The 27,173-nt window shown below is 50.4% G+C and overlaps 1 protein-coding gene and 1 long non-coding RNA gene across 6 annotated transcripts in view; one reads left to right on the forward strand and one right to left on the reverse strand.

Annotated features, from left to right (window-relative positions):
* SMTN (smoothelin) overlaps positions 1-27,173 on the forward strand; it is an 81,407-nt gene that overhangs the window by 22,602 nt on the left and 31,632 nt on the right. For 3 of the 5 annotated variants that reach the window (XM_081841762.1, XM_081841765.1, XM_081841763.1), the window contains exons 3-12: positions 5,274-5,434; positions 6,059-6,161; positions 8,054-8,132; positions 10,205-10,308; positions 12,604-12,688; positions 12,787-13,136; positions 14,319-14,373; positions 17,565-17,669; positions 21,207-21,845; positions 25,580-25,680. In XM_081841762.1, the coding sequence (XP_081697888.1) occupies positions 5,274-5,434; positions 6,059-6,161; positions 8,054-8,132; positions 10,205-10,308; positions 12,604-12,688; positions 12,787-13,136; positions 14,319-14,373; positions 17,565-17,669; positions 21,207-21,845; positions 25,580-25,680 (1,782 nt within the window). Of the gene's footprint in view, positions 1-5,273; positions 5,435-6,058; positions 6,162-8,053; positions 8,133-10,204; positions 10,309-11,866; positions 12,105-12,603; positions 12,689-12,786; positions 13,137-14,318; positions 14,374-17,564; positions 17,670-21,206; positions 21,846-25,579; positions 25,681-27,173 lie in introns of those variants that run through there. The other 2 variants (XM_081841764.1, XM_081841766.1) reach the window with 2 other exon arrangements.
* Positions 210-21,489, reverse strand: LOC309330513. Its single transcript, XR_014151461.1, has 3 exons — positions 21,396-21,489; positions 526-3,078; positions 210-270 (listed from the first exon to the last, which is right to left on the reverse strand). It is a non-coding gene; the product is annotated as an uncharacterized lncRNA (long non-coding RNA).

A 27,173-nucleotide genomic window follows, 5' to 3' on the forward strand; every position in this document is an offset into this window, starting at 1 on the left:
TTCCCCCTCTTTCTGCGGTTCCTTAAATTCATTTTTTATATCTTCTGCCGATCCAACTTTACTTAATCTGCTCACTTATTCCATCTACTTTAAATATATGAAACTGCAGGTTATTACAATAATCCCACCAGTGTTGTTATCTGTATACAATTTATCTATCAAATATTCAATAAACCATTTCCATTCTTTTATTTAATAAAGTTTGTTATTAAAAGAGAGAACTTCACAAAAGCACATGGTTAAAACTTTGGAACTCCCTGCCATAGGGACCTAAAGGTAAAGGGACCCCTGACCATTAGGTCCAGTCATGGCCGACTCTGGGGTTGCAGCGCTCATCTCGCTTTATTGGCTGAGGGAGCTGGTGTACAGCTTCCGGGTCATATGGCCAGCATGACTAAGCTGCTTCTTGCGAACCAGAGCAGCACACGGAAACGCCATTTACCTTCCCGCTGGAGCGGTACCTATTTATCTACTTGCACTTTTGAAGTGCTTTTGAACTGCTAGGTTGGCAGGAGCCATAGGGACCTAGATGGCTTTAAAAGAGGATTAAATAAATTCATGGAGAAGAGGCCTATCGAGCTGGTTATGCTCTGCCTCCACAGTCAGAGGCAGCAATGCTTCTGAATCTGTGGACCATAATTTACCATGTCTGTGAAGAACACTTAACAGCTGGAATTCAGATTGTTGTACTATGGTTGACCTCTGGGACTCCCTGCCACAAGAAGCAGTGATGACCACTAACTTTGGATGGCTTTCAAGGAAGACTAGACAAATTCATGGAGGAGAGAGAGGGCTATTGATGGCTACTAGCCATGATGGCTCTGCTCTGCTTCCACGGTCAGAGGCAGTGATGCTACTGAATCCCAGTTGCTGGAAACCGCAGGAGGCAAGAATTGCTCTTGTGCTCAGGTCCCGCTTGCAAGTTTTCCATTCAGGCACCTGGCTGGCCACTGTGAGAATAGGATGCTGGCCTAGATGGGCCATTGGCCTGACTGAGCAAGCTCTCCTTCCATTCTTGTGTCTGCAATATGGGAATCGCAATGCTGAACTACCTTACATGCTGCCTGGGGCTGATGGGAGTTGTAGTCCAAAACAGCTGGAGGGCAACAGGTTGGGGAAGATTATTCTGATTGCAGTGCCAACTCTCCTCTTACCTGTAAAGGACCCCTTGATGGTTAAGTCCAGTCAAAGGGAACTATGGGGTTGCAGTGTTCATCCTGCTTTTAGGACGAGGGAGCTGGCGTTTGTCCACAGACAACTTTCTGGGTCATGTGGCCAGCATGGGATGCTGTGATGGAAATCAGAGCTCATGGAAACACTGTTTACCTTCCTGCTGGAGCGGTACCTATTTATCTACTTGCACTGGTATGCTTTCAAACCGCTAGGTTGGCAGGAGCTGGGACAGAGCAACGGGAGCTCACCCTGCCGCGGGGATTCAAACCGCTGACCTTCTGATCGGCAAGCCCAAGAGGCTCAGTGGTTTAGACCACAGCGCCACCTGCGTCCCCTCTTATCTGTGTGCTTGTGTGTCTGTGTGTGTGAAAGAGAGCAAGAGCGCTGTTGTCAGCTGTGACGGTGAGTTGTGTATGTGTGTTGGCAATCCCTGCAGATGCTGTAGGAAATGTCTTCGCTGTTCCCCATTGCTGCCTTTCCTCCATATTCCGTCTCTGAATCCAGTCGCTCCGGAGAGCAGCCTCTGCAGCACACTTCCTGACTCAGACAAAAGGGGTCAGGAAATGCAGCTGTGGCGAGGCTGAATGCTGGGAAGCATGACCCCTTACTCCACCCCACATCCAGGAAATGAGACGGGGCCTGACTGCTGTATAGGGCTGGGCTGGGGGTAGAGAGATTGAGAGAGGGAGGGTCGTGGACACGCCCAGCAGGAAGCGGGACACCCGCAGTGGTGGCTTGGCTTTGATCAGAGGATGTCTCACCCTCCAGATGTTCTTGGACCGCACTTTTCCATCATCCTTGGCTACAGACTACGCTGGCTGGGGATGATGGGAATTGCAGTCCAGAGATTTCCCCACGAGGAAAAGGTGTGCAGCCATGACAGTTTAAATCAGAGCCAGGGTGGTGTAGCGGTTAGAGTGTTGTACAGTGGTACCTTGGTTCTCAAACACCTTGATACTCAAACAACTTGGAACCCAAACACTGCAAAACCGGAAGTAAGTGTTTCAGTTTGCGAACTTTTTTGGAAGCCGAACGTGCTCCATTCTGAGTGCCACACTTCCCTTTTGAGTGTTACGCTGAGGTTTGTCTGTTTTTGCTATTTATTTTGCGTTTTTGATTTTGCTGCTTTTTTGTTTTGTTTTTGTGATTGTGTGGAACCCACTTCAGCTACTGATTGATTGATTGTGTGACTGCAGTACATTGTTTATTGCTTTCATTTTATGGATCAATGGTCTTGTTAGATAGTAAAATTCATGTTAAATTGCTGTTTTAGGGGTTGTTTTTAAAAGTCTGGAATGGATTAATCTGTTTTGCAATACTTTCTATGGGAAAGCGTGCCTTGGTTTTGGAACACTTTGGTTTTGGAAGGGACTTCCAGAATGGATTAAGTTTGAGAACCAAGGTACCACTGTACTGGGACCTGGGAGAGGCTTGGGTTCAAATCCTCACTTGGCCTTGTGACGTTCACTGAGTGACCTTGGGCCCATTGTTGCTCCTCAGTCTAAATCTACCTCACAGGGTTGTTGTGTGGGCTAAATGAGGAGGGACAGAACCATGCATGTTACCTTGCTTCTTGGGCAAAAAAAAGGTTCATGCAAAAAACGAAAAGAATTTAAAAAGTGGCACCATAGCGCTTTAAAAGTATGGGGCAAATGCAGCCCTTGCTCTTTTTTAACGTCTGATTTTTATTGGTAATTTTAATGCTGCAATTCCTGGAGCGGCTTGACAATCCATCCCCAGGGAACCATGGAAACCGTAGTTCTGCGAGGGAGGGAATAAGGACCTCCTACAAGAACCCCTCTCAAACTGTATTTCCCAGGAGCCTTTGCAGGAAGCCGTGGCTGTTCAAACCGGCACGATACTGCTTTAAGGGTGCACTGCAGATGGGTCTCTGGTGCCACAAATCTGCTTGAAAATAGATAGATAAACTTTATTCGCATTAGCCAACGGCCGTAGCAACATAAAACAAACCGTATATACAATTAAAAAGACGACAATGGGTAAAAAGGGCAATCAAATGACCAAGATTATTGGCATGCATACTTATGGTACGACAAGGTTAAGATCAATAAGGCCTTTAAGAACCATATTGTTAGGAAAGCAGTATTTAATGTCTGGACAAAATACAAAGACTTATTGGAAAACAAGACTCCGAGGTGGCTTTCGCCTCTGGAAGCTAAGGCCTGAAAAAGACCCAATATGGAGGCCAAATGGCCAAAATATTGGGAAATATTAGAAAAAGATGGAGACAATTGGAAATTGCAGAGTTTGGAGAAAATGAAGGATAAAGTGCGAGACTGGTTACATTACGCTCAGATTAAAGAAGTCTTTAAAAATGACAAAAAGTTAGGGTTCCAGGTGGAGAAATCGAAGTTAGAAACAGAATTGTTAGAACCAAAGACTAAGGTACTATCTAGAATGTATAACTTGCTGTTAAAATGGAATACACAAGACGAAATGGTTAAATCGGCTATGATAAAGTGGGCACAGTACATTGGGCATAACATTATGTTTGAGGACTGGGAAAGGTTGTGGACCACTGGGCTGAACTTCACCGCATGTAATGCTCTGAAGGAAAATGTAATGAAAATGATATATAGATGGTACATGACCCCAGTTAAACTTGCCAAAATATACCATTCGTCTGATAATAAATGTTGGAAATGTAAAGAAAATGAAGGAACATTCTTTCACCTCTGGTGGACATGCCCTAAGGTGAAGGCCTTCTGGGAAATGATATATAATGAGCTGAAAAAGGTATTTAAGTATACCTTCACTAAGAAACCTGAGGCCTTCCTTCTGGGTATTGTCGGCCAGAAGGTGCTAAAGAAGGACCAAACATATTTTATGTATGCAACAACGGCAGCAAGGATACTCATCGCTAAAAACTGGAAAACTCAAGATCTACCCACACTGGAAGAGTGGCAGATGCAGCTGATGGACTATATGCAACTGGCCGAGATGACTGGCAGAATCCGAGACCTGGGAGAAGAGAGGATTGAGGAAGACTGGAAGAAATTTAAGACGTATTTACAAAAACATTGTAATTTGGTTGAATGTTAAGAAGGATGCTAGATTATAAAAAATTGGCCACCACTAAATTAGATTTGAATTTGATGATAAGTGAGATTAAAGAAAACATAATTTTTTTGGAGAATTGCTAGATTATATTTAAATGAGTGGATATAAGATCGTAAACAAGTTGATAATTTGCTTGGAAAAACCTTTTAACGATGTAAATGGGAGCGGGAGACATGAGGGAGTCCAAAGAAGTGACGAAACCACGTTATGATATAAGTAAGGTTGTTTATTATTTGTGCATTTGTATTCAAAAACTTTGATAAATATTTATATATATATAAAAAACAAATGACCAAGATTATTGTTCAGATAGTGGCCCTTAATCTCATTGCACCCTCGATAAACCTTTGCTGTTGTCTGATCATTTTGATCTGATAAAAGAAAGTGTGGCCACAGAGATCTTTATAAAGGGGACAGGACAGGAGAACATGAGCCACTGTTTCCTGATTGCCATCTCCGCAGGGGCAGAGTCGTTTCTCGGTTGGAATCTTTTGGTATCTGCCCTCAAGTACGGCAGAGGGCATCACACAAATCAGCTTTTTTTTATTTGTTAAAGTGACCGTGACAATCCTTGCCCGCTGCTCGGAACCGGAGGGTAGGAGAGGTTATCCCTGCCTCTTGACCTCCTCAAGTGTTGTGTGGGGTTTGTAGTTCCCAATTTGAGACCACCACCTCTAGGGATTTTCCCTGCTGCCCAGGCCCATGTGTGTGTGTGTGTGTGTCCAGCGATGCCATTCTTTGGGTGGAGGTCTCCTGGCCACTGTCCGAGGCTTAGTGGCAGTCGCGTGCGTGAGTCATTGGGCTCCGTGCCGGGAGAGTGGGTGGCTGCAGGGACACTGGTCCCCTGTGTCAGCCGGGACACTGCCTCCATTGTGTGCGGCGTCGCCCGGAATCTCGAGGGTTTTGAGCCGAGGTGGGCCAGAGCGGGGTGGGTGGAGCCGGTCTCTACGATGCCCTTTATCTGTCCCGGAGTGACCATTTGCCTTTTACGCTGCTGCCACCCCTCCCTCCCCACACAGCTGGAAGCCACGCTGGACCTGACCGAGCGGCGGCAGATCCGCTCCGCCATCCGGGAGCTGCGGCGGCAGGAACTGGAGCGAGACGAGGAGGCGCTGGCATCCAAGCGCTTCCGGACGGAGCGCTGTGCAGAACGGCAGGAGAACAAGGAGAACGTGCTGAGGTGGGTCCTCGGAACCCCTTTCTTTCCCCCTCTAATCTGCTTGCTTAGCCTCTCCTCCCATTACTTTTAAATAATTGCAGAATAATTGCAGAATCAGTTGCGGAATTTCTAGGGTTGCGGAATTTCTAGGGTTGCGGAATTTCTAGGGCTGCAGGTGGCTTTGCTGATGTGCGTTGCCCTCTACACACGTATCATGTGAATCGGGGAAGACTCCCTTCCTGAAACCCTGGAGAGCTGCTGCCAGCCAGTGTAGGTCGTATTGCACTAGATGGACCAATGGTCTGACTCGGGATAGTGAAGGGCTGTAGCTCAGAGGCAGAGCATTTGCTTTGCATGCAGAAAGAAGGTCACTGGTTCGATTCCTGGCATCTCCAGGTAGGGACGGGAAAGAAAGATCTCCATCTGAAATCCCAGACAGCCTCTGCCGGTCAGTGTAGGCAGTGCTGAACTAGATGGACCCCACTGATCTGATTCAGTATAAAGCAACTTTCTAGGAAGGTTTCTGTCCCTGATATGCTGGAGGGGGGGTCAGACAAAAAGCCTCCCTGCCAGCTTACTCGCCAATGGTCTCACAGATCTTAGCCATCACTCCCCACCTGAAGATGTGTGCCTTGTTCCCTACAGATCACTGCGGCTGGAGGAGGAGCAGAAGCAGCAGCAGAAAACTCTGGACATCCTATCTGGGAAGTTGGAAACCATCCAGGATGTGGAGGAACTGACTGCTTTGGTGAGTGGCTTGGGGGCCTTCTCTTTTGAATGTGCCAGCCTTGGTTTTTGAAGCAGAGGGGATAAAGAGACCGAACAAAGAGCCAAAGTCCCGCGTTCGAATCCTGTCTCTTGCTGTTGGGCAAGCCCCATCCTCTCTCAGTATAAACTGTCTCAGTTTGCAATATACTCGGTACTCGTTTACTTCCGAGATTACCCCCACTTGACCGCTTCGATTTGCACTTGTAAGAAATGGGTTCTTTTAGTGCGGGAACTCTCTGGGAAACGCTCTGAATTTTCAGAAGCGTGATGTCAATATGAACTTCACGATTGCAAAGTGGCAGGCTGCTGGCTTCCTTCCTGCAGCTTTTTACTTGGGTCTGAGCTGGCTGGGAGTTCTGGATCCGACATTCTCCAGGCTCTGGGGAGATAACTGCCTCGTTTGTCTCTTTCCCCGGCCGCTGCCAAGTGCCTTGGCAAGGAAAGAGTGCCATTTAGTGGCCAGCTCATGTAACTGTCCCTGTATTTCAGGGATTTGGGGGGAGGGCGGCACTTTTCCTCCAGAGGGCCACATTCTCTCCTGGACAACCTTCTGAGGGCCACATGCTGGTGGTGGGTAGGGCCAGATGGAGCAATGAATGTGCACTTTGCCTTAGGACACTAGGCTGGTTTCTGCAGAAACTCCCCTGCCTCTTTCTGCCCTCCAGCCATGCCAGAGGCACTGTTAGAGTCCCAGGACACATCTTGTTCCCTGTTGTCAGAAATCAATCTTTCAGTGAGGCAGCACCTATGGAACTCCCTGCCTCTTGATATCAGGCAGGCAACTTCACTGTACTTTTTTCAGAGCCCACTAAAACATTTTTTATTTGTTTAGATAAGCCCACCCAGATGCTTAGAATGTTGATGCGACTTTTAATCTGCTTTTACAGTCATACCTTGGTTGTTGAACACCTTGGTACTTGTAGGTTTCGGCTTCCGAACGATCGAAACCTGGAAGTGAGTGTTTCAGTTCTTGAAGATTTTTTAGGAAGCCGAATGTCCGACGGGGCTTCCGCGGCTTCCGATTGGCTGCAGGAGCTTCGTGCAGCCAATCGGAAGCTGTGCTTGGGAAGTCAAACGTTTCGGAAGTTGAACAGACTTCTGGAATGGATTCTGTTTGACTTCCAAGGTACAACTGTATTTGAGACCTTATAATTCCTTGGTACTCGGAATGATCGAAACCCGGAAGTGAGTGTTCCAGTCATCAAATTTTTGGGGGAAGCTGAACGTCCGAAGTGGCTTCTGCTATTGTTTCTGGTGCACCTGGTACAATTGGAAGGCTATCGGAACTTCCGGAAAAACATTCTGTTTGAAAACCAAGGTATGACTGTAGTCTATTGTTATTTTAACTTTGCGCAATGGCTGTGAATTTTTCCGAATGATAATTTCATCGTTTTATCTTTGTGGCAAACCAATCACTTTTTTTGCAGTCAAGCACTGGCTAAATTTTGTGAAATAATAATAATTATAATAATTTAAAAATCCCAGCCATTCAAAAGCATCCGGGGAAGTGTGATGCAAGGCTGGAGACCCAATGAGAGGGGGTGTGGTTTCTGAAGATGAGTGTACCCCTCCAATACTGTATTTTAGGGTGTCTGGCTGCGCCTTGCAGCCAACAGGTCCCTCCTTGAAAAGCAAGCAGGGTCTTCTCAGTGTTGGCCCCTCCATTTCACCATGTGGAGATAACCCATGTTTCTCATTGTTTAAAAAAAATGAATACAAATGACAGACTTGTCTAACCAGCGGGTATTCGCGTGCACGTCGGGACTAACAGCATCTATCTTGCCTGCTCCCAGTTGGCCCAGAGCTGGCCTTGACTTGCGGAGAACGAAGCCAACCTGTAAAAGTGGCTGACCTTTCCTTTTCTCCCATCAGATGCGGGCGGCCAGCGAATATGAGGAACGGAAACTGATCCGTGCCGCCATTCGCAAACTGCGTGCTGAAGAAATTGAAGGTATGACGGGCTCTGACTTAAGGGGAGGAAGAGAGACCTGAAACCCCCCAGGGTGTTTGTGTGTGTGTGTCTTCCAGGAATTGTGAGGGCCGGAAAGGAGGGGGCTGGCGAAAGTGCGGAAGGAACAGCTGAGAGACCATTTTGCTTATTTGTATTTGTTGCTTATTATATACAGTGGTACCTCGGGATAAGTACTTAATTTGTTCCAGAGGTCTGTTCTTAACCTGAAATTGTTCTTAACCTGAAGCACCACTTTAGCTAATGGGGCCTCCTGCTGCTGCCACGCCGCCGGAGCACAATTTCTGTTCTTAACCTGAAGCACTATTTCTGGTTTAGTGGAGTCTGTAACCTGAAGCGTATGTAACCTGAAGCGTATGTAACCTGAGGTACCACTGTATATTTTTAGGACCTAGCGTATTATTGTGGCTCCTTAACAAACTTGTTTTAAATACAGTGGTACCTCGGGTTACAGACGCCTCAGGTTACAGACGCTTCAGGTTACAGACTCCGCTAACCCAGAAATAGTACCTCGGGTTAAGAACTTTGCTTCAGGATGAGAACAGAAATTGAGCAGCGTCAGCGTGGTAGCAGCGGGAGGCCCCATTAGCTAAAGTGGTACCTCAGGTTAAGAACAGTTTCAGGTTAAGAACAGACCTCCAGAACGAATTAAGTTCTTAACCCGAGGTCCTACTGTACGGCTTTTTAAAATTATTGAATCCCGCTCTCAGGAACATCCAGTGAAGCTGATTGTTGGAAGATTCAGGGCAGATAAAAGAACCTCTTTGCACAGTACATTGTTAAACTACGAAACTCACTTCCTCAGGAGGCAGTGATGGCCACTAACCTAGACAGCCAGGACTGTCTTAGGCATATATGGTGCCAGGGTGCAAAGATCCACCCTCCCCCCGTTGCCCAGTCCCGGGCCTCAGCCTCTTGCTGGCTCAGTCACCCCCGAACTTGTGGCACAGAGCCGCCCGCAGCAGAAGAGCCTTTCACGGCACTCTGACCGACGGGTGGTCTCTTCTCCGGACTCAACTGTTGAGCCCTGGGCTCTCGGCCTGGTGCCCCTGAGAGCCCGGCACCCAGGTGCCCCACACCCCTAGTGCCTTTGGGTAAGACAGCCCTGTAAAGGGACCCCTGACCATTAAGTTCAGTCGTGACTGACTCTGGGGTTGTGGTGCTCATCTCGCTTTATTGGCCGAGGGAGCCGGCATACATCTTCCGGGTCATGTGGCCAGCAGGACTAAGCCGCTTCTGGCAAACCAGAGCAGCGCACGGAAACGCCTTTTACCTTCCTGCCAGAGTGGTACCTATTTATCTACTTGCACTTTGACGTGCTTTTGAACTGCTAGGTTGGCAGGAGCAGGGACCGAGCAATGGGAGCTCACCCCGTCATAGGGATTCAAACCGCCAACCGTCTGATCAGCAAGTCCTAGGCTCTGTGGTTTAACCCACAGCGCCACCCGCGTCCCAAGATGGCCCTGTAGACAGCTTTAAAAGAGGATCAAATAAATTTGAGGTGGTGGAGGTTTTCAGTGCCTACTAGCCATGATGCCTATGCTCTGCCTCTATGATTAGAAGTGGCAAGTCTTCTGAAATCTGGTTGCTGGAAACTGCGGAGGGGGAGAATGGCTCTTTGGGGAGAATCCTGCTTGTGGGTTTCCCAGGGGAGGCATCTAGTTGGCCACTGGGAGAAGAGGATGCTGGACTAGATAGGCCATTGGCTGGATCCATGCTGGTGGTGGGCGGGCCTGGGCCCCACCCGCCTGTCAGCTATGCAGAAAAGCATGCCGCCCAACCAATTGGCAGTGAGGACAGCTGCGGGGCATGCTGATTGGTGCATTCCTCAGCCGCCGTCATTCAGTTGTGTGGCAGCAGGCGGAAGGATGGTGGGAACAGCTGAAGAGCGTGCGGGTCTGTGGCAGGGAAGAGGATCTGCTGGCCAGAGGAGAGGCAGCATGGGGGCCTTGCAGAAGTCAGTTGAGGGCCGTATGCAATGAGTTGCAAATACGTGCCGGGAAGCGAACCTCCAGAGGCGAAACCTGCTTTATTTGTTCTCTTCCTCTCTTAAGCTGCAGCTTTGGCGGGGAAAGCTTACTACAGCCGGCGGGAGACGGATGAGGCCCTGGGGGTCAAAGGAAGGGAAGGAAACACAGCGGACGGGGGCATCTCTGAGGTGAGCGGAAGTCATGTGCAAGAAGAAGGTCACAAACGTACAAATCAGCTCTTCTTTCTGCCTCTCCTCCAACCTCCCAACCTCCACCCATTCCATTCCTCACGCACTTCACCTTGTAATGAATTCTTTCACAGATTGGCCGAAACGTTGTTGAGTCTAAGTACGCAACGTGGAATATTGCGCATTTGGAGTTTGTGAAATTTAAAGAAAAAGGAATGTGACACTGAAAGAAATAGGGAAAAACAGGGCCCCTGCATATCATATAAAGACCCTCTATTTAAAACTTTTTCTTATGAGGCAATAATCCATATTTTTATTTATAGACATATTTATGGACATATTTTAAAGCCGATTTTGTGCCCCCACCCACCTGCACCCCTGGTGGAAGCCTTCCTCGCCACCCCCTAGCTATGTCCCTGCCGGGAAGCTGCCTTAGATGTAGTCAAATCCCCTGATCCATCCATCTCAATATTGCCTACACTGACTGGCAGCAGCAGCGGATCTCCTGGATTCTAGGCATGGATTTTCTGCCTGCCCTACGTAGAGATGCCATTGGCGACCGAACCTGAACTGTGGCTGTCCAGGTGTTGTTGCACAGCTAATGGGATCAGGGACGGTGGGAGTTTTAGCTTGGAAGGCCACAGATTCCTCGCGCCTCTCCTAGGAGGTCTGGGGTGAGCCGAGGGGTGTGGTTTGCAGGGGTTCCTCTTGGATGGGCCATTGGTTGCTGCCGTTTTGGTCCTTGTTCAGTTTGGCAGGACTCTGGGCTCACCTGTGAGCATCGCGCCCTGCAGGGTTTGCGGGAAATGCAGCGTTGCAGATTTAGGTTTCCCGAGCAGTGGTGCGGGCTGTCCACTAGATGGCAGTTTTCTCCCGGGGGAAAAAAAGAGGAAGATTTTGGTCTAGCCCAGGGCCTTGCTTAGAACCTTGTTTCTGATGACGGATGTCTGGCGTCTCCATGCTCACCCCCCCTCCAACTCACCCCCCACCACCACCTAGATGGACTTGCAGAAACATTTGTCTTCCCTCTGTGGGGTTTTGCTCACTTTGAACTCCAATCCATGAAGATGGGCATGCATAAACACACACACACACACACACACACACACAAACACCCACCCACCCACCCTAATTCAGTCATGGTGAATTTTTAAAAAGAGAGCTGTGTTCTCCATTTATACTGACACATGCTGCGGCCCCAAACCAAATCACTGCCTCCATCCGCCAGTTTGCTTTTTGGAAAAGTCATGGGATGTGGGTGGGTGGGGGGCCCTATGGTAGTTTTGGACATCAACTCCCTCCAGCCCACCCTCCTCCCCAGCCGAGTTGGAAGCTGCAGTTTAAAAATGGCTGCGCTGACCGTGGCCGGTGGAAGTTGTAGTCCGGGAACACCTGGAGGGCACTGGATGCTTGGCGAAGGCTGCCTTCAAACCGTCGTGTGGGTGGTCCCTCCCCTTCTGCCCCCTTCCGGTGCAAAGCCCCCTCTCAAATTTCTCCTCCCTCCGTGCCCTCCCCCCAAATTCCCACATTCTGTTCAGCATCTTTGAAAAAGAGTCAGGGGACCGGGGACTGTGGTTGCCTAGCAACCCAGAGTTAACCTGGATGGATGGATTATTTTGAGGAGGGGGCTGCATCTGGTTGCTTAGCAACCGTTCCCACATAGATGCATGCTCTGCCTAATTGTTCGTTGTGGTAGGGGGATCGGCTCCCTAATTTCAGCGGCTCCCATAGTTTTGGACACTCGCCTTGTTTTGGAGAGCAGGACCTGATGAGAGTGTTTGGGTGGGTGTGACAAGGTAGTGTGTGTGTGTGTGTGTGTGTCTGTCTGTCTGTCTGTCTGTCTGTCTGTCTGTCTGTCTACACATCTGCTGGATGCTGCCCTCGGCTGGCTGTCACCAAACCTTTGTCTGCCTCTCAGATTCTTTCTCTGAGGTGCTACACCTGACCTGTTGTGTGGTGATTTGGGGACACCTCCCCGCAGGTGAATAAAGACCTTGCTTAAAAAACGAAATAAAAAAACCTGGATCCTTGATTCCGAGGCGATTCAGAAGCCTCTCTTGACTCTGGGCTGGCCGTTGCAAACGCAGGTCGCTGCTGCCACTCTGCACATGCACAGACGCCCGTGAGGATGAAAAGCCCATCCTTTGGAAGCTACTTTTATAATCAGGCATCGAAAGGGTGTGGCAGTATGCGAGTGGATGTTTGTGCCTGCAGGTGTGCTCAGGTGAGGTCGCCGAGTCGTATGCAGAGTGATGCCGGCTGACGCCGCGTTTTCTCTCTCTCATCTCTCCTCAGGTGCAGGAGCGGGAATTGATCAGGGCCCAGATCCGGGAGCTGCGAAGCCAGCAGCGGCAGGAAGCAAAGCCAGCAGACATGCCGGGTGAGTCTACCTCTGCGATCAAGGGTCAGGGAACTAAGGGGTGGGGTTTCTCTCTTCCGCCAGTCGTGACCTTCCTTCCCATCCATCCTTTCTGGCAGACTCCTCCACCCCCGTGGGAACTCTCCTGCTTCTGGACCCTGTCGCTGGCCAAGCACCCGCTGAGCCACCCTCGCTGTCAGAGAGCGGGCCGGATCCAGAGTCGAGCGCCGAGGCCAGCTCCCGAGACAGCGACTCCAGGACTGAATCGCCTCCCGCTTCCGAGGAGGAGACGGGCACCGGCCGCATTTCCGCTCCAGAAGACAGCGAGGGGTTGAGGGCTCCCGAAGGAGGGTCCGCTTCCAGCCAGCCTCCGCAAGGGCAGCCAGATGCTCCCAGCGTGGCGAGCGATTCCTCCCAGGAAGAGGAGGCTTCCCTGAAATTACCGAGCGAAGAGACTCCGAGAGAACAGGTATGTGGGCGCCATTCCCCTTAACCTCACAGGAAGGGGATGAATAGTGCAGGTGTGGGGAGAGGTTTGCCACCCAAGGGCCACATTCCCTTTTTTTGACTCAGCAAATCCTTTCCCTCTTTATTTTTATCTTAATCCCTTATCTTAATATGTTATAACTTTACTTTCTCACCTATTAAAAATTCATTTTCACCTACTCCTTTCTAGTGTTACTGCTAAGAACCACTTGACTTCATTCCGACATCATTCTAACATTCATTGACCAAGGTCCACATTCCCTTCTGGGCAACTTTCCAGGGGCCGCATGCTGGAGATGCGAGAGGTCAGGGGTCAAAGTGGGTGGGGCAATGAATGAACATTTTACCTCTGTACAGTCGGGTAGTTTCTATACAGCTCTCCATCCTTCATTTTGAGGGTTCGAGGACACTTTTTAGGCAAGCAGGAACTTTCAGGGTGCACGTGAGGTGCTGTGTGGCCTTGGGGCGAGGGGTGTGGCTGGTAGGGAGGGAAGAAGGCATCATTTGCCCTTCTGCCTAGTACAGTGGTACCTCGGGTTACATACGCTTCAGGTTACAGACTCCGCTAACCCAGAAATAGTACCTCGGGTTAAGAACTTTGCTTCAGAATGAGAACAGAAATCGTGCTCCGGCGGCGTGGCGGCAGCAGGAGGCCCCATTAGCTAAAGTGGTGCTTCAGGTTAAGAACAGTTTCAGGTTAAGAACGGACCTCCGGAACGAATTAAGTTCTTAACCAGAGGTACCACTGTACAGCGGTACCTTGGTTTAAGAACAGCCCTGTTTACGAACTCTGCAAAACCAGAAGTAGTGTCCCCGATTTGAGAACTTTACCTCGGTCTAAGAACGGAATCCGAATGGTGGAAGGACACCGGCGGCGGGAGGCCTCATTAGGGAAAGCGCACCTCGGTTTAAGAACGGTTTTGGTTTAAGAACGGACTTCCGGAACGGATTGAGTTCGTAAACCGAGGTACCACTGTAAAGGCAACAAATCGGGTGATCAGCAGGTGGGTGGGACCTGCCTCAGGCAAAATTTGGCCCGTGAGGAAGAGAGGGGCAGACACAGATCTGGTGGGGTGAATTCTGGCTGCTCTTCTGAGATCTGCCAACCTGCGTGGCTGGGCAATGGGTTCGATTTTTACCCTGTTTTCTCTCCAACCTCCCGCAGGATGCACCTCAAGCCCCCGAGCAGGAAGCGGGTGTCGTGGACAGCAGAGAAAGCGGTAAGGTCTTGAGCCAAGCATAACAGGCTGGTGGACATTGGTTGATGGGTGCTGGGTTGCACTGGGGGTGCTGAGCCCATTAAGAGGGGGGCTGCCTTTGGGATGCTGTGGGTCAGCCTGCACTAGATATGCTGTTAGCCGCAGCCAGTGCAGCTGGGGAATTGTAGGCCCCCAAACATGAGGATGTCAAAACGTGCCTTTGACGGAGCCAAAGCCCTTGCTCCATCTAGCTCAGTGTTGTCTACACTGACCGGCAGCAGCCCTCCAGTGGTTTTTGGACAGGGATATTTCGTTTCCAGTCCTAACTGGAGATGTTGCATGGCAGTGAACCCGGCACCTTCTGCATGCAGAACAGATGCGCTACGGCTGAGCTGGTGGCCCTTCGCCATACTTGAGCCAGAAACTTGTTCAATCTGGCTCAGTATTTTCTATCTACACCAGGCATCCCCAAACTTGGCCCTTCAGATGTTTTTTGGGACTACAACTCCCATCATCCCTAGCTAACAGGACCAGTGGTCAGGGATGATGGGAGTTGTAGTCCCAAAAACATCTGGAGGGCCGAGTTTGGGGGTGCTTGATCTACACCAACGGCCTGCGTTTCCCAGCCCTGCCTGGAGATCTTGGGAATTCAACCTGCGACATTCTGCATGGAAAGCAGATCCTCTACTGCTGACCTATGACCTTCCCCCATATCATCGGAAGCTGCTTTATTTTAAGTCCATCTAGCTCAGTACTGTCAACACTGACTGGCAGCAGCTTCCCGGAGTTTCAGACCAGTTTTCTTCCTGCCCTACCTGTAGATGCCTCTGGGGATTGAGCCAGGCACCTTTTGCACGCAAATTAGATGCCCGGCCAGTGGTCCACCTAGGCAGCAGCTCTCCAGGGATTCACAACCGTACCCGGAGATGTCATCGGGGATCGAACCTGGAACCTTTTGCATGCAAAACGGATGCATTACCGCTGAACTGTGTTCCATCCCCGAGTGGAGTCCTTTCCCTTCTGCCGAAAGAGAGCTATGTGTTTGTCGTGCATGTACTCCCACTTGCCCCAACCGGCAGCCCACACCTTCCTTTCTAGAAACCCAACCCATGTCTGGAATCACGGTGTGTGTGTGTGTGTGTGTGTGTGTGTGAAGCAGACCCTCTCAGGCACCCCAGAGCTCTCTGGCCACAGGCTGGCCTTGACGGCGCGGCGTCGCTTACGAGAGTTGAGCGCGAGCCCTAAGAGAGATAATAATAATAATTTAATAATTTATCATTTATACCCCCGCCCATCTGGCTGGAGATGCCCCATCTAGCCTTTAATCCCGGCAACATCCTTGCCCAAGCCTTAGACCTCGTCCTCTCTTCACCCCAGCTGCAATTTTGGAAAAACTCCGGCCACCCCTGCCCCATCCTCTGTCAGACTCCACAAAGACGGGGTCAGGCCCCTTGACCCGGATCTGCTGCAAAGGGAGTCCGGGGTCTGCCCTGGCCCAGGGAGACATGCCCCCTTGTTTTGGGCCCTGGGCCTCTCTCTGCGGTTGTCCTTGCATCCCCTCCCTGCTTTCCCCCCTTCTGCCAGGCAGCGTCTAAGGCTTCCTCCAAGGGCCATGAAAGGGAATCTGTTGCTCCGCCAAGCTGGACCTCTTACATTCCTTCTCCCAATAAGGTCAGGAACGGCTCCTCGCTCCATCCTCAGCTGCCTTCTCCCCCCCCCCCCATCCTGTCTTCCTTTCTCCTCTGGGTTTTGCTCTGTCCCAGTCTCTCTCTCCTCCCTGCCCCCCCCTTGTTCCCTGGCCGATTGAGGAGACTCCAGGGCCCCCTTTTGCAAACATATTCTCCCACCACTTTGACTGAATCTCCAATCTTCGGTCACGTTCCTTGTTGCCCCTCTCGCCTTCTTAACTTTCCCGAAGGGTGCAGAGACTCCCAAGAGTTTGGCGAGGCCGGCTGCGGAAACCAACGGGAGGTGGTTTTTTTTTTTTTTTAAAAAAAACCACATTGACGTCTTTTGTTGCTCTTCTGCAGTTCATCACCCTGGGATCTTTCGGGAGGGAGGGCGAATCGTAAATCCAGTGCTTAATAACAGTCGGAAAGGAATAATTATGAAGTCGTCCTTTCCTCTGGCCCCAAAGTTCAGCCACAGGGCAGAAGTTGTGCCTCTTCTTGCACAACAAAAACACACACACATGGAATGGGAACTCCTGGCAATGAGAATTCTTACAAGTGGGGAACTGGGACAGGCTGTCCTGCTATCCCATGTTTTTGAAGACTTTTTGCATCATTATCATCTATTAAGGCCAGGCACCATCACCCCCCTTCGCAGCTATTATTATGGCTGTAACTGAGTGACAGGACATCAGCCTTGCCTGCGCAAGGTCCTGAGTTCAATCCTCCGGCAGAGAAAAGACCCCTGCCTGAATCCCTGGAGAGCTGCTGCCAGTCCGAGTGGACAGTACTGTGCTAGATGGACCCAATTGCCTGACTTGGTATAAGGCAGCTTCCTACATTGATTTTAGAATGAATTGATTTTAGAAACTGTGTTACTTTTATTGTTGTTAGCCACTCTGAGCCTGGCTTCGGCTGGGGAGGGTGGGATATAAATATTATTATTATTATTATTATTATTATTATTATTATTACATTCCACTTCAATCTGGCCTTTTATCCAAAACAGTGAGAACTAGAGTCTTAGCTCTTTTTTAAGCAGAAAATGCTAGAAGCTCAGTGACAGGTGGTGCCTGCTTTGTGCATAAGTAGGTCTCAGGTTCAGCATCTCTGGGCAGGGCTGGGAAAATTCAGCTTGGTGTTCTCGACATTGACTGGCAGCAGCTCTCCAATGGAGATGCCTGGAGGGGCCATTGGGGTTTCACCTGGGGCCTTCTGCATTCCAAGCAGGTGCTCTGCCACCAAGCTACGCTCCTTCCCCACTGGAGAACCCCTTTGTCTAACCCCATGGTTCCCAACGTGGGGCACATGCCCCACAGGGGGACAATTTGATTTTTAAGGGGGGCAATTCGAGAAAGAGCTATTAACAGTGAATGGCCTTTTAGGCTTCCTCCACGTGAATAGGAGTTCACTTTTTGAATAATAAGAATTATATGTCACGGGTGGGGGGGGGCGGGCATCAGAACCACTGATCTAAGCCCTTGAGAAGCTTCAGAACCATTCATTTAACATAGCTTCATTTCTCTCCCCCCCCCCCGACAGTTTCCTCAGCAGTTCCATCCAGTGCCGCCCCCCAGACCCCTGCCCCTCCAGATGCCCGCTGCGGTGAAAACACACAACCGACGCCACGCCAGGCAACCAGCACAGGTAACACCGTCTGGCCTAGCAACGGATAGCTTCATGGCTGTGTTAGGGGGATGTTCATTCTCTCTCTCTCTCTTTCTCTGTGGCATAGTTGCTACTTATCTAACAGGACAGGGGAACCTTGGTGCCAGAGATGGCATTGTGTGGGTTTTGTTTCAGCCCCCTCCCAGGTGTTTTGCATTATTTTAATTTTTATTATGCCTTTCAAAGGAAGCTGCCTTAGAATCATAGAAACGTAGAGTGGGAAGGGACCCTGAGAATCATCTAGCCCCATGGTTCCCAACATGGGGCACACGCAACACGAGGGGGGGGGGCAATTTGATTTTTAAGGGGGGGCAATTTGGAAGCTTGTTTAGACCAATGTGAATAAGAAAAGAATTATATGTCACTGGTGGGGGGGGATCAGGATTTTAGAGATGCTTAGGTGGGGCATGGGATGCAGGTGGTGCTGTGAGTTAAACCACAGAGCCTAGGACTTGCCGATCAGAAGGTTGGCGGTTCGAATCCCCGCAACAGGGTGAGCTCCTGTTGCTCGGTCCCTGCTCCTGCCAACCTAGCAGTTCGAAAGCGCGTCAAGTGCAAGTAGATAAATAGGTACCGCTCCGGCAGAACGGTAAACGGCATTTCCGTGCGCTGCTCTGGTTCGCCAGAAGCAGCTTAGTCAGGCTGGCCACATGACCCGGAAGCTGTACGCCGGCTCCCTCGGCCTATAGAGCGAGATGAGCGCCGCAACCCCAGAGTCGTCTGTGACTGGACCTAATGGTCAGGGGTCCCTTTACCTTTACCTAGGTGGGGCATGGCCAAAAATGGTTGACAACCACTGGTCTAGTTCAACCCCCTGCAATGCAGGAATATGCAATAGTCCCATACGGGGATCAAACCTGCATCCTTGGTGTTATCAGCACCATGCTCTAACCAACTGAGCTTTCCAGGCCCAACAGTAGACTTAGGAATATACGAAGCTGCTTTATACCGAGTCAGACTGTTGGTCCATCTACCTCAGTAGTGTCGACACTGACTGGCAGCAGCTCTCCAGGGTTTCAAGCAGGGGACGTTTTCTGGAGGTGCTGTTGGGGATCAAACCTGCGGCCTTCTGCATCCCAAGCAGTGTTCTTACCTTTTTAAACAGGAACATAGGAAGCTGCCTTTATACTGAGTCCCCTCGTCACTCCATCTAGCTCCATGTCGTTTACACTGGGTGGCAGCAGGAGCTCGCTAGTGTTTCAGGTCTCTCCCAGCCCTACTTAGAGCTTTTGGGAATTTGAATCTGGGACACTTTACATGCAAAACAGAAGCGCCTCCACTGAGCCACGGCCATTCTGCACAGAAGAAATCGGTCATTAGTATAATAGGACCTGCATTTTCGGTCTCTCTGCCTGGACATCAGGCAAATGCTTTTGCTCTACTCAGATGCCTGCTTGAAGCATTTTTGTTTAAGCAAGACTACCCAGACACTCAGGATACTGAGATGTGTTTTATCCCTCTTTAGGAAGGTGCTGTGGTCTAAAGCACTGAGCCTCTTGGGCTTGCCGATCAGAAGGTCGGCGGTTCAAATCCCCGCGACGGGGTGAGCTCCCGTTGCTCGGTCCCTGCTCCTGCCAACCTAGCAGTTAGAAAACATGCCAGTGCAAGTAGATAAATAGGTACTGCTCCGACAGGAAGGTAAACGGCATTTCCATTTTCTGCTCTGGTTTTGGTGTTCCGTTGCACCAGAAGCGGCTTAGTCATGCTGGCCACATGACCCAGAAAAACTGGCTGTGGACAAACGCCAGCTCCCTTGGCCTGAAAGCGAGATGAGCGCCACAACCGCAGAGTCGTCTGCGACTGGACTTAACCGTCAGGGGTCCTTTACCTTTTTATACCTGTTTTTAAATTGAGCTTTTTTTTAAAAAAAAAAGTTTTCTTTTATATATTTGCAAACCACCAAGAGGTTTTCCAACAATCAAGCAGCATATATATATTTTGCTTAAGTAAATGTTAGAAAATGGAGTAAAAATATCTTTACAAAATGTTAACAACACAGAAAATAACAAAAGGTCATTAATAGTACATAGTCATCTTAATAGTACATAGTGCTTATTTTAGTTAATAAATTGTGTATACTGCTGGATTGTAGAAAAGAAAAGAATAACCCTCAAAGCAGCTTATTAAAAAAAATAAACAATGGAATCATCCGTAAAAGAAAAGATAGAAACAACTATTTAAAACCTTCAGAAAAATAATTAACATCACTGATAAACTTCCCCCTCCAGTCAAAACACCTGTCAGCATTTTATATGTCTGAATAGGGTTTGCCTAAACCATTTTTTTTGTAGCAGACACCACAAAGAGTGCAGTGAAGACACTGTCTAATATCAATCGGCAGGGAGTTCCAAAGAGTGGGAATAGATTACAACATCTCTCAGCCTTAGCCAGCACAGCCAAGTTGTAGTTTGAAACATCTGGAGGGCATCAGGCTGCATGAGTGAGTCTTTTGGATTTTCTCAGCTCGTACATGTGGCTAAATGGAGTGGGCAGCGTTTCTTTGCTGGGGTGGTGTGAGGAGGGTTCGCCTCTTTCCATATGAACCTACCTGGACCATGAGATCATCTTCTGAGGCCCTTCCTTTGTGTGCCTCCTCCTCCAGAGGTCCAGAGGGTGGCAACCCGAGAATGGGCCTTCTCTGCAGTGGCTCCCTGTCTGTGGAATACTCTCCCCAGGGAAGTTCGCCTGGTGCCTTCATTATAACCCTTAGGCAAAAATGTTCCTCTTTCACCTGGCCTTTGGCTGATCAATTGGGCGGTTCATAAAAAACTTGAATTGAATTGAAATTTCAGCCTTTACAACATAGGAAAACGGCCAAGTAAACAGCTGTTTTTGTGGAGGAGGCTCAAGATATTAACTGATATGCATGAAATTTCAGATACAGCTATATAATCCCTAGTGTAGTAAGACAAGACCTTTGGAGCAGGCATTTTAAAAAAAAGTTTCTTCTGAACCGCCCTACTGATCAACACCCAATGCCCTTTTAAGACGTGTGGTGGAAATGTGGTTATTTAGTTGGCTGGTGCGCGGTGCTGATAAAACCAAGGTTGCCTGTTCGATCGCCAGCTGCATATTCCTGCATTGCTGGGCGTAGGGCTAGAATTCAGTGTTTCCCAAACTTGCATTTCCAGCTGTTTGTGGACTACAACTCCCATCATCCCTAGCTAGCAGGACCAGTGGTCAGGGCTGATGGGAATTGTAGTCTGAAAATGGCTGGAGAACAAAGTTTAGGAAACACTGGATAAACCATCCTCGGGGTCCCTTCCAAATCTGTTTCTTTGACAAGCTGGGGATTTTGAGCTTCCTAACTTTGATCTTCCTTCCAGAGGGAAGGACTCTGGGAGCCGCTCACACTGCCTGTGCTGGCGAAGCTCCTTCTGTTATTGTTTTAAGTGCGTATAAACTCTGGGAGGAGCTCAGAAGCGTTCTTGGCCAGATTCCCAGCTGGGTGATGCGTAAACTCTCCTCTCTTCCCAAGCTGACAAGCACGCCCCCTTCCCTCTCTCTGTCTCGCAGATTCCTGGCGGGATCAACCCTTCCAGCGATCCGGCTCTGTGCTGGACCGCGCACGGAAGTTCAGCTCGGAGCCCCCCAAGCCGGCGGGCTCTACGGCCACCCCCCGGAAGGTGGAGAGTGCGGGCAAAGGCGCCCGGATCCTGCAGCAGCAGCAACAGCTCCTGAACCCCCCGCGTGCAGGAGACTTACCTGTCGGGGCACGGGGTGGCAGCAGTGGCGCTGCCAGTCGTACCCTCCAGGATGCCAGCAGGGGTGCAGAGGAGCAGCAGCCGGCCAAGCCCTCCGCCATCCAGGCAAAGACCGGGACAGTGAGGCCTCCTGCCGAGAGTCCGGCCGGCCCTAAAGAGGCGGCCGGCCCCCGGGGGCGGAGCCAGGCCGGCCAATGGCAGGGGAGCAAGTGGGCACCTGCCCGCCCCTCTGCTGAAAACACTCCGGGGAGCTCCTCCGGCTCAAAGGAGCCCCATGTCCCCTCGTTGAGCTCTTCCTCCTCCCGCAGCCCTCTGCCAGCCCGGGCGCGCAACCTCGGCGCTGCCGAGCCCAGCGACGAGATGAAGACCCTCTTCACCATCGAGATCAAGGATGGCCGCAGCCAGCCCCTCAGGAGCCAGATCGTGGGGACCCCAGGGAACCAGCGGGCAGGTGAGTGGCGCCATGTGTTGTGCATTTGCCTTACCATCCGGCGCCCTCGGAAGTTGGCGCGGGGGCAAGAGTGTCTTATAGGCACTTCTTGCCTGCTCTGCGGAAGTTCTGTAGGGAGAGTACCAATTTGTTCGTGGTAATTGCTGCATCGCAGCGGGTCAGACTAGACAACCCATGAGGTCCCTACCTCCCACTCTGTGATTCTGCTTCTTCTCGGTTTGGCTCCTTTTGGACAGAATCATTTATTTACTGCGTTTCTTTCCTGCAAAGAGCTCAAGGCAGCACACGTGGTTCTCCTTCCGTTCTCACAACAACCCTGTGAGGTAGGTCAGGCTGAGAGATCGTGACTGACCCAGAGTTGCCCAGTGAGTTTCACCTGGTTGAGTGTGGATTCAAACCTCAATCCCTCCCGGGTTCTAGTCGGACACTCTTAACTATTCCATGATGGCACAATTGCCACCAGACATCCCATAAAGTGACTTTTGAAGTGGATCTGGTCTTGTAGGAACCTTCAAGGCAAGTGAGGAGAATTTTGCCGAAAGGAGTAGAATCTCCAGGACGGCAGCCAGGGCAGAGAATGCGTGTTTTGCACCTTGTGGATTTCTCCCCTGATTAAAGTTCTGCCCAGAGAAGCATCTTTCCCTGTCTGTGGCACACCTGCTTGTTGAATTTCTCCCTTTTCTGCACGCATTAAAGTTCAGAGCCTTTGCCCACAAAATGCCAGCCGATTTGCCCCCAAAATATGAAATTGCAGGACAGACTTGGGTGGGTGGGTGGGTGTAGTTTGGTCTGGCAAACCTTCTGCAGGGAGAGTCGAAAATCTTCAGAGAAATTGGGACAAAATGCCATGAGCCTGCATGGAAATGGCAGCCTCTGCTTTGCTGGCAGAGGCTTGTCTCCTTCTGCAGAGTTGCAAGCGCTGCTTTGCACCAGGATCCTCCTTCTAGAGTTACTTCGTGCAGCGCATGTCAGAATGTTGGTCCATCTAGGTCAGTGTTGCCTTCACTGACTGGCAGCAACGGCTCTGCAGGGAATCCTTCCCAGCCCAACCTGGAGAGGCTGAACCCAGGACCTTCTGCCAGTGCTTTTTGCATGAAGCTACAACCCTCTATTCTGCAAAATTGCATTTTGTTGCGGGGGCTTAAAGCACCCTCCTCTCCCAAAGTTGCTCCTAGGTTGCCGCTGCCCCTTTATAAGGGAATATATCTGTTATCCATAAGGTTTAAAAGGCTAGAGATTTGGGCGATGGGGGCTTCTCCTCTGGCCAGTGGGAATTTGCAGCTGCGGGTTGCATAGGCTTCATGTATCAAACTGCCTTACACTGTTGGCCCATCCAGCTCAGCATTGTTTGCACTGACTGGCAGCAGCTCTCCCGGGGTTTTCAGGCAGGGGACATTCCCAGCCGTGCCTGGAGGGGCTGCTGGAGATTGAACCTGTGACCTTCTGCATGCAAAGCAAGCAGATAATCTGCCCCGCTGAGTTTGCAGCCCTACTCTTGAGGATAAATTAAGATTTTAGTCCCCAGGGTTTTGGTTTGGTTTTTTTAAAAGAGCTGAATTAAATAGGAAGCTGCCTAATATTGAATCAGGACGCTTGTCTGTTCCGCAGCAGCTATTTCAAGTAGGAGTCATTTCCAGCCGTCTCGGGAGATCCTGGCGGGGATTGAACTTGGGAACTTCTGCAATTATTATTATTATTATTATTATTATTATTATTATTATTAATACCCCGCCCATCTGGCTGGGTTTCCCCAGCCACTCTGGGCACTTCCAATAGAATAGTAGAATAAAATAACCTATTAAACATTAAAAGCTTCCCTAAACAAGACTGCCTTCAGATGTCTTCTAAAAGTCTGGTAGTTGTTGTTCTCTTTGACATCTGATGGAAGGGTGTTTCACAGGGCGGGCGCCACTACCGAGAAGGCCCTCTGCCTGGTTCCCTGTAGCCTCACTTCTCGCAGTGAGGGAACCTCCAGAAGGCCCTCAGAGCTGGACCTCAGTGTCTGGGTAGAATGATGGGGTTGGAGATGCTCCTTCAGGTATCCTGGACGGGGGCCGTTTAGGGCTTGTTCTGAACCAGAACACTTTGCCGTACAGTGGTACCTCGGGTTACATACGCTTCAGGTTACATACACTTCAGGTTACAGACTCCGGGTCCAAATTCAGAGTGCTGGTTTTGACCTATAAAGCCTTAAACGGCTCAGGACAGCGATGCAGTGGTACCTTGGGTTACAGACGCTTCAGGTTACAGACTCTGCTAACCCAGAAATAGTACCTCGGGTTAAGAACTTTGCTTCAGGATGAGAACAGAAATCACGCAGCAGTGGCACAGCGGCAGCGGGAAACCCCATTAGCTAAAGTGGTGCTTCAGGTTAAGAACAGTTTCAGGTTAAGAACGGACCTCTGGAACGAATTAAGTACGTAATCAGAGGTACCACTGTAATTGCATGATGTTTCCAGTGAGATAGAGACAGAGAGGCCGGTGTGTGTGTGTGGTCTCCACACTTGGAAACTTTCCTGTTCCTGGTGGGATAAACTTCTGTCGCTGTGGCCGGAGTGCGTCGGATTGATCTTCTCAGGGATTGGGTGCAAATTCAGATTACCCCCCCCCCCATGAAGCCTTTGAAGTCTTGACTTTTTATTTTGAGCCCGTGGTGGTGGTGCGCTCAGAGTGTCGGACTTAGGACATGGGAGAACAGAGTTCGAATCCCCCTCTTGGGCATGAAGCTCACTGGGTTTCCCCCTTTGGCCCGTCGCAGCTTCTTAGCCTGGCCTACCTCACAGGGTTGCTGAGGGGATTAAATGAGGAGTGGGGAGAAACAGGGAGGATATAAACATACACATACCCTTTTATGCCGCAATTTCGTTTTAAAATGTCAAAGCGACGAACGCAACGGTGATACGTGAAAACCACATCAAGGTTCGAAACACCGCATCGCGGTGATGTTTCCTTTAATCATCCTAGTTTTTGATTTGACCCAGTTCTCAACGACAACGTCTGCCAACCTGGTGCCCTCCAGATGTTTTGGAAGGCACCTTCTGTCAGCCTTACGGCTGTGCTGATAAAAGCTGATGGGAACTGTAGTTCAAAACACTTGGAAAGGCAGCAGATTAGAGAAAGCAACTCTGGGCACTTGGTGGGTTCGGAGCTTGGAAGTCGATTTGCCATGCGATCCACTCCCTTCCCCATCTAGAACAGGCTCATAACGGAGTGTTATGAAGGCTGGCGCACAGTGTCAGAAACTTGGATATATTCCATAATCTCAGCTACATTACCTGACTGCATCTTGCCGCTTTCTGTTTTCTATTAGGAGAGCGCCAGCCGCTTTTAAAAAAGCATCTGGTTTGTAGCCCACCAAATCTCCAGGGCTTGGGGAGAAGGGCGGGTGGCAATGTGCCAAGTCTACACTGGCGAAAAAACAGGCCCTCCCCGGCTTGTGTCCTTTGTGGTTCCTTACCTACTCCTGCCAAGCAGGTAGGCGCAAGCTTTGGGGAGACGGGACTTGGTGCTCTTTTGCTCAGGTATGCCTTGGAACACACGGGCCAGCTTGTTTCTACAAAGGGAATGAATAACTTCAGAACTTAATGTGGACTAGTAACTTGTGCTTTTCATGCGGACTGGCAACTTGCGGGCTTAAAAGCTGGCAAAATCCCAAAGCCCCAGTTTGGAGCCCTCCTCTTGCCCCGACCCCTGGCCGCTGGTTCTCACACCTGTGCCTTCTCCCCATGCCACAGAACTCACCCTGGGGTTGAGAAGCACTCCCATTCGAATCACCACCACCAGCAGCAGCATCGACAGCTCCAGTCATGGCGGCAGCAGCTCCAGCCTTAATAAGGTGAGTCTTCCCGCTCCCTGCCCTTCTTCTGCTTTCCTTTCCTTTCCTTTCCTTTCCTTTCCTTTCCTTTCCTTTCCTTCCCTCCCTCCCTCCCTCCCTTCCTTCCTTCCTTCCTTCCTTCCTTCCTTCCTCTGATCATGCCTGTTTCTGCAGGTGGGGGAAACTTGAAAAGTCCCTTTGGCCCTCCATGAAGCTGTGGAGCCTCAGGGAGGGCGGAGGGCTGCGTCAGTTCTGCAGCTACAAGAGGCAGAGCGAAGGGCACAGCCTGGGCTTTGCGTTTAATGTCCAGCATCCTGTTCTCACAAGGGCCCTCCAGCTGCCTCAGTGGGTAGCCAGCAAGCAGGACCCCAGCACAAGATTCGGGAGCCTTGCTGCCTCCAATGGTGGGACCAGAGCGTAGCCCTATGGCTATAGTAGCCATGGATAGCCCTCTCCTCCGTGAATTTGCCCAATCTTCTTTTAAAGCCATCACCAACTCCTGTGGCAGGGAGTTCCACAGTCTAACTATGCGCTGCATTAAGAGGGTCTTTTTCCTCCTCCGTCCCGAATCTTTCAAAATTCATTGGATGTCCCTGAGTTCTAGGGTTATGAGAGAGACCCAAACTTTTCTCTATCCACATTCTCTTTGCCAGGCACAATTCTTTTGCACCTCAATCTTACTCGCCTTCCTTCTAAACCAGGGTTTCCCAGACTTGGGCTGTCAGCTGTTTTGGGACTACAACTCCCATCATCCCTGACCACTGGTCCTGCTAGGTAGGGATGATGGGAGTTGTAGTCCGAAGACAGCTTAAAGACCCTGCTCTAAACTTTTAAGAAAGCTCCAGGTGCTGCAGCTTTCCCTCATGGGGGACGTGAACCATTTGGGGTGCCCTTTTATGAACCAGCTCTGCAACATACACATACCCACTCTGCCAGCGCTCCCAGCCATGCCCTGGCTGCCTCTCACAGCCTGGTTGTGGAGCAAGCCGGCAGCTCTCCTGCCCAGGCTAATTAGCCTAATGCCTCGTCCCGCTTGGCCCTGCCGGCCTGTCGGCTCTCGTTAAGGCATTAGGCGACCTGCGGCTCCGGAATCCGGGTGGGCTGTCACGAGGAGCTGCACCGACGGGCGACAGGGTTGTGCCAACTCGCTCCGGGTGGGCCTCTGGGTGGCCGTCCCCTGCAGGTGAGGGCGTGGGAAGGATCCTGGTCCTGGGACACGTGTGTGTGTGTGTGTGTGTGTGTGTGTGTGTGTGTGTGTGGCAGCCGGCCAGGAGGGTGGAAGTGAAGGGCGAGATTGCGACTACGAGCAGGAGCTCAGGCAGTTTGTAGGGCAGGGGATGCTCTGAGCGGGACAGAACAACAACAGAGGGCTGTTCGCCCGGGCCGGGAATCCGATCACTCGCTCTTTTCATCAGCCATGTGCATTATTCAGGAAGCTGTGCAGGAAGCTGGAGCTGGGCCTGGAAATAGTTGCTCAGGTTAGCGGAGCTGGCCTCTTTCTTTCGTCCCTCTCC

The sequence above is a fragment of the Podarcis erhardii genome (assembly GCF_964252035.2).
Source record: "Podarcis erhardii genome assembly, chromosome: 15".
In the NCBI taxonomy this organism is placed as follows: Eukaryota; Metazoa; Chordata; class Lepidosauria; order Squamata; family Lacertidae; genus Podarcis; species Podarcis erhardii.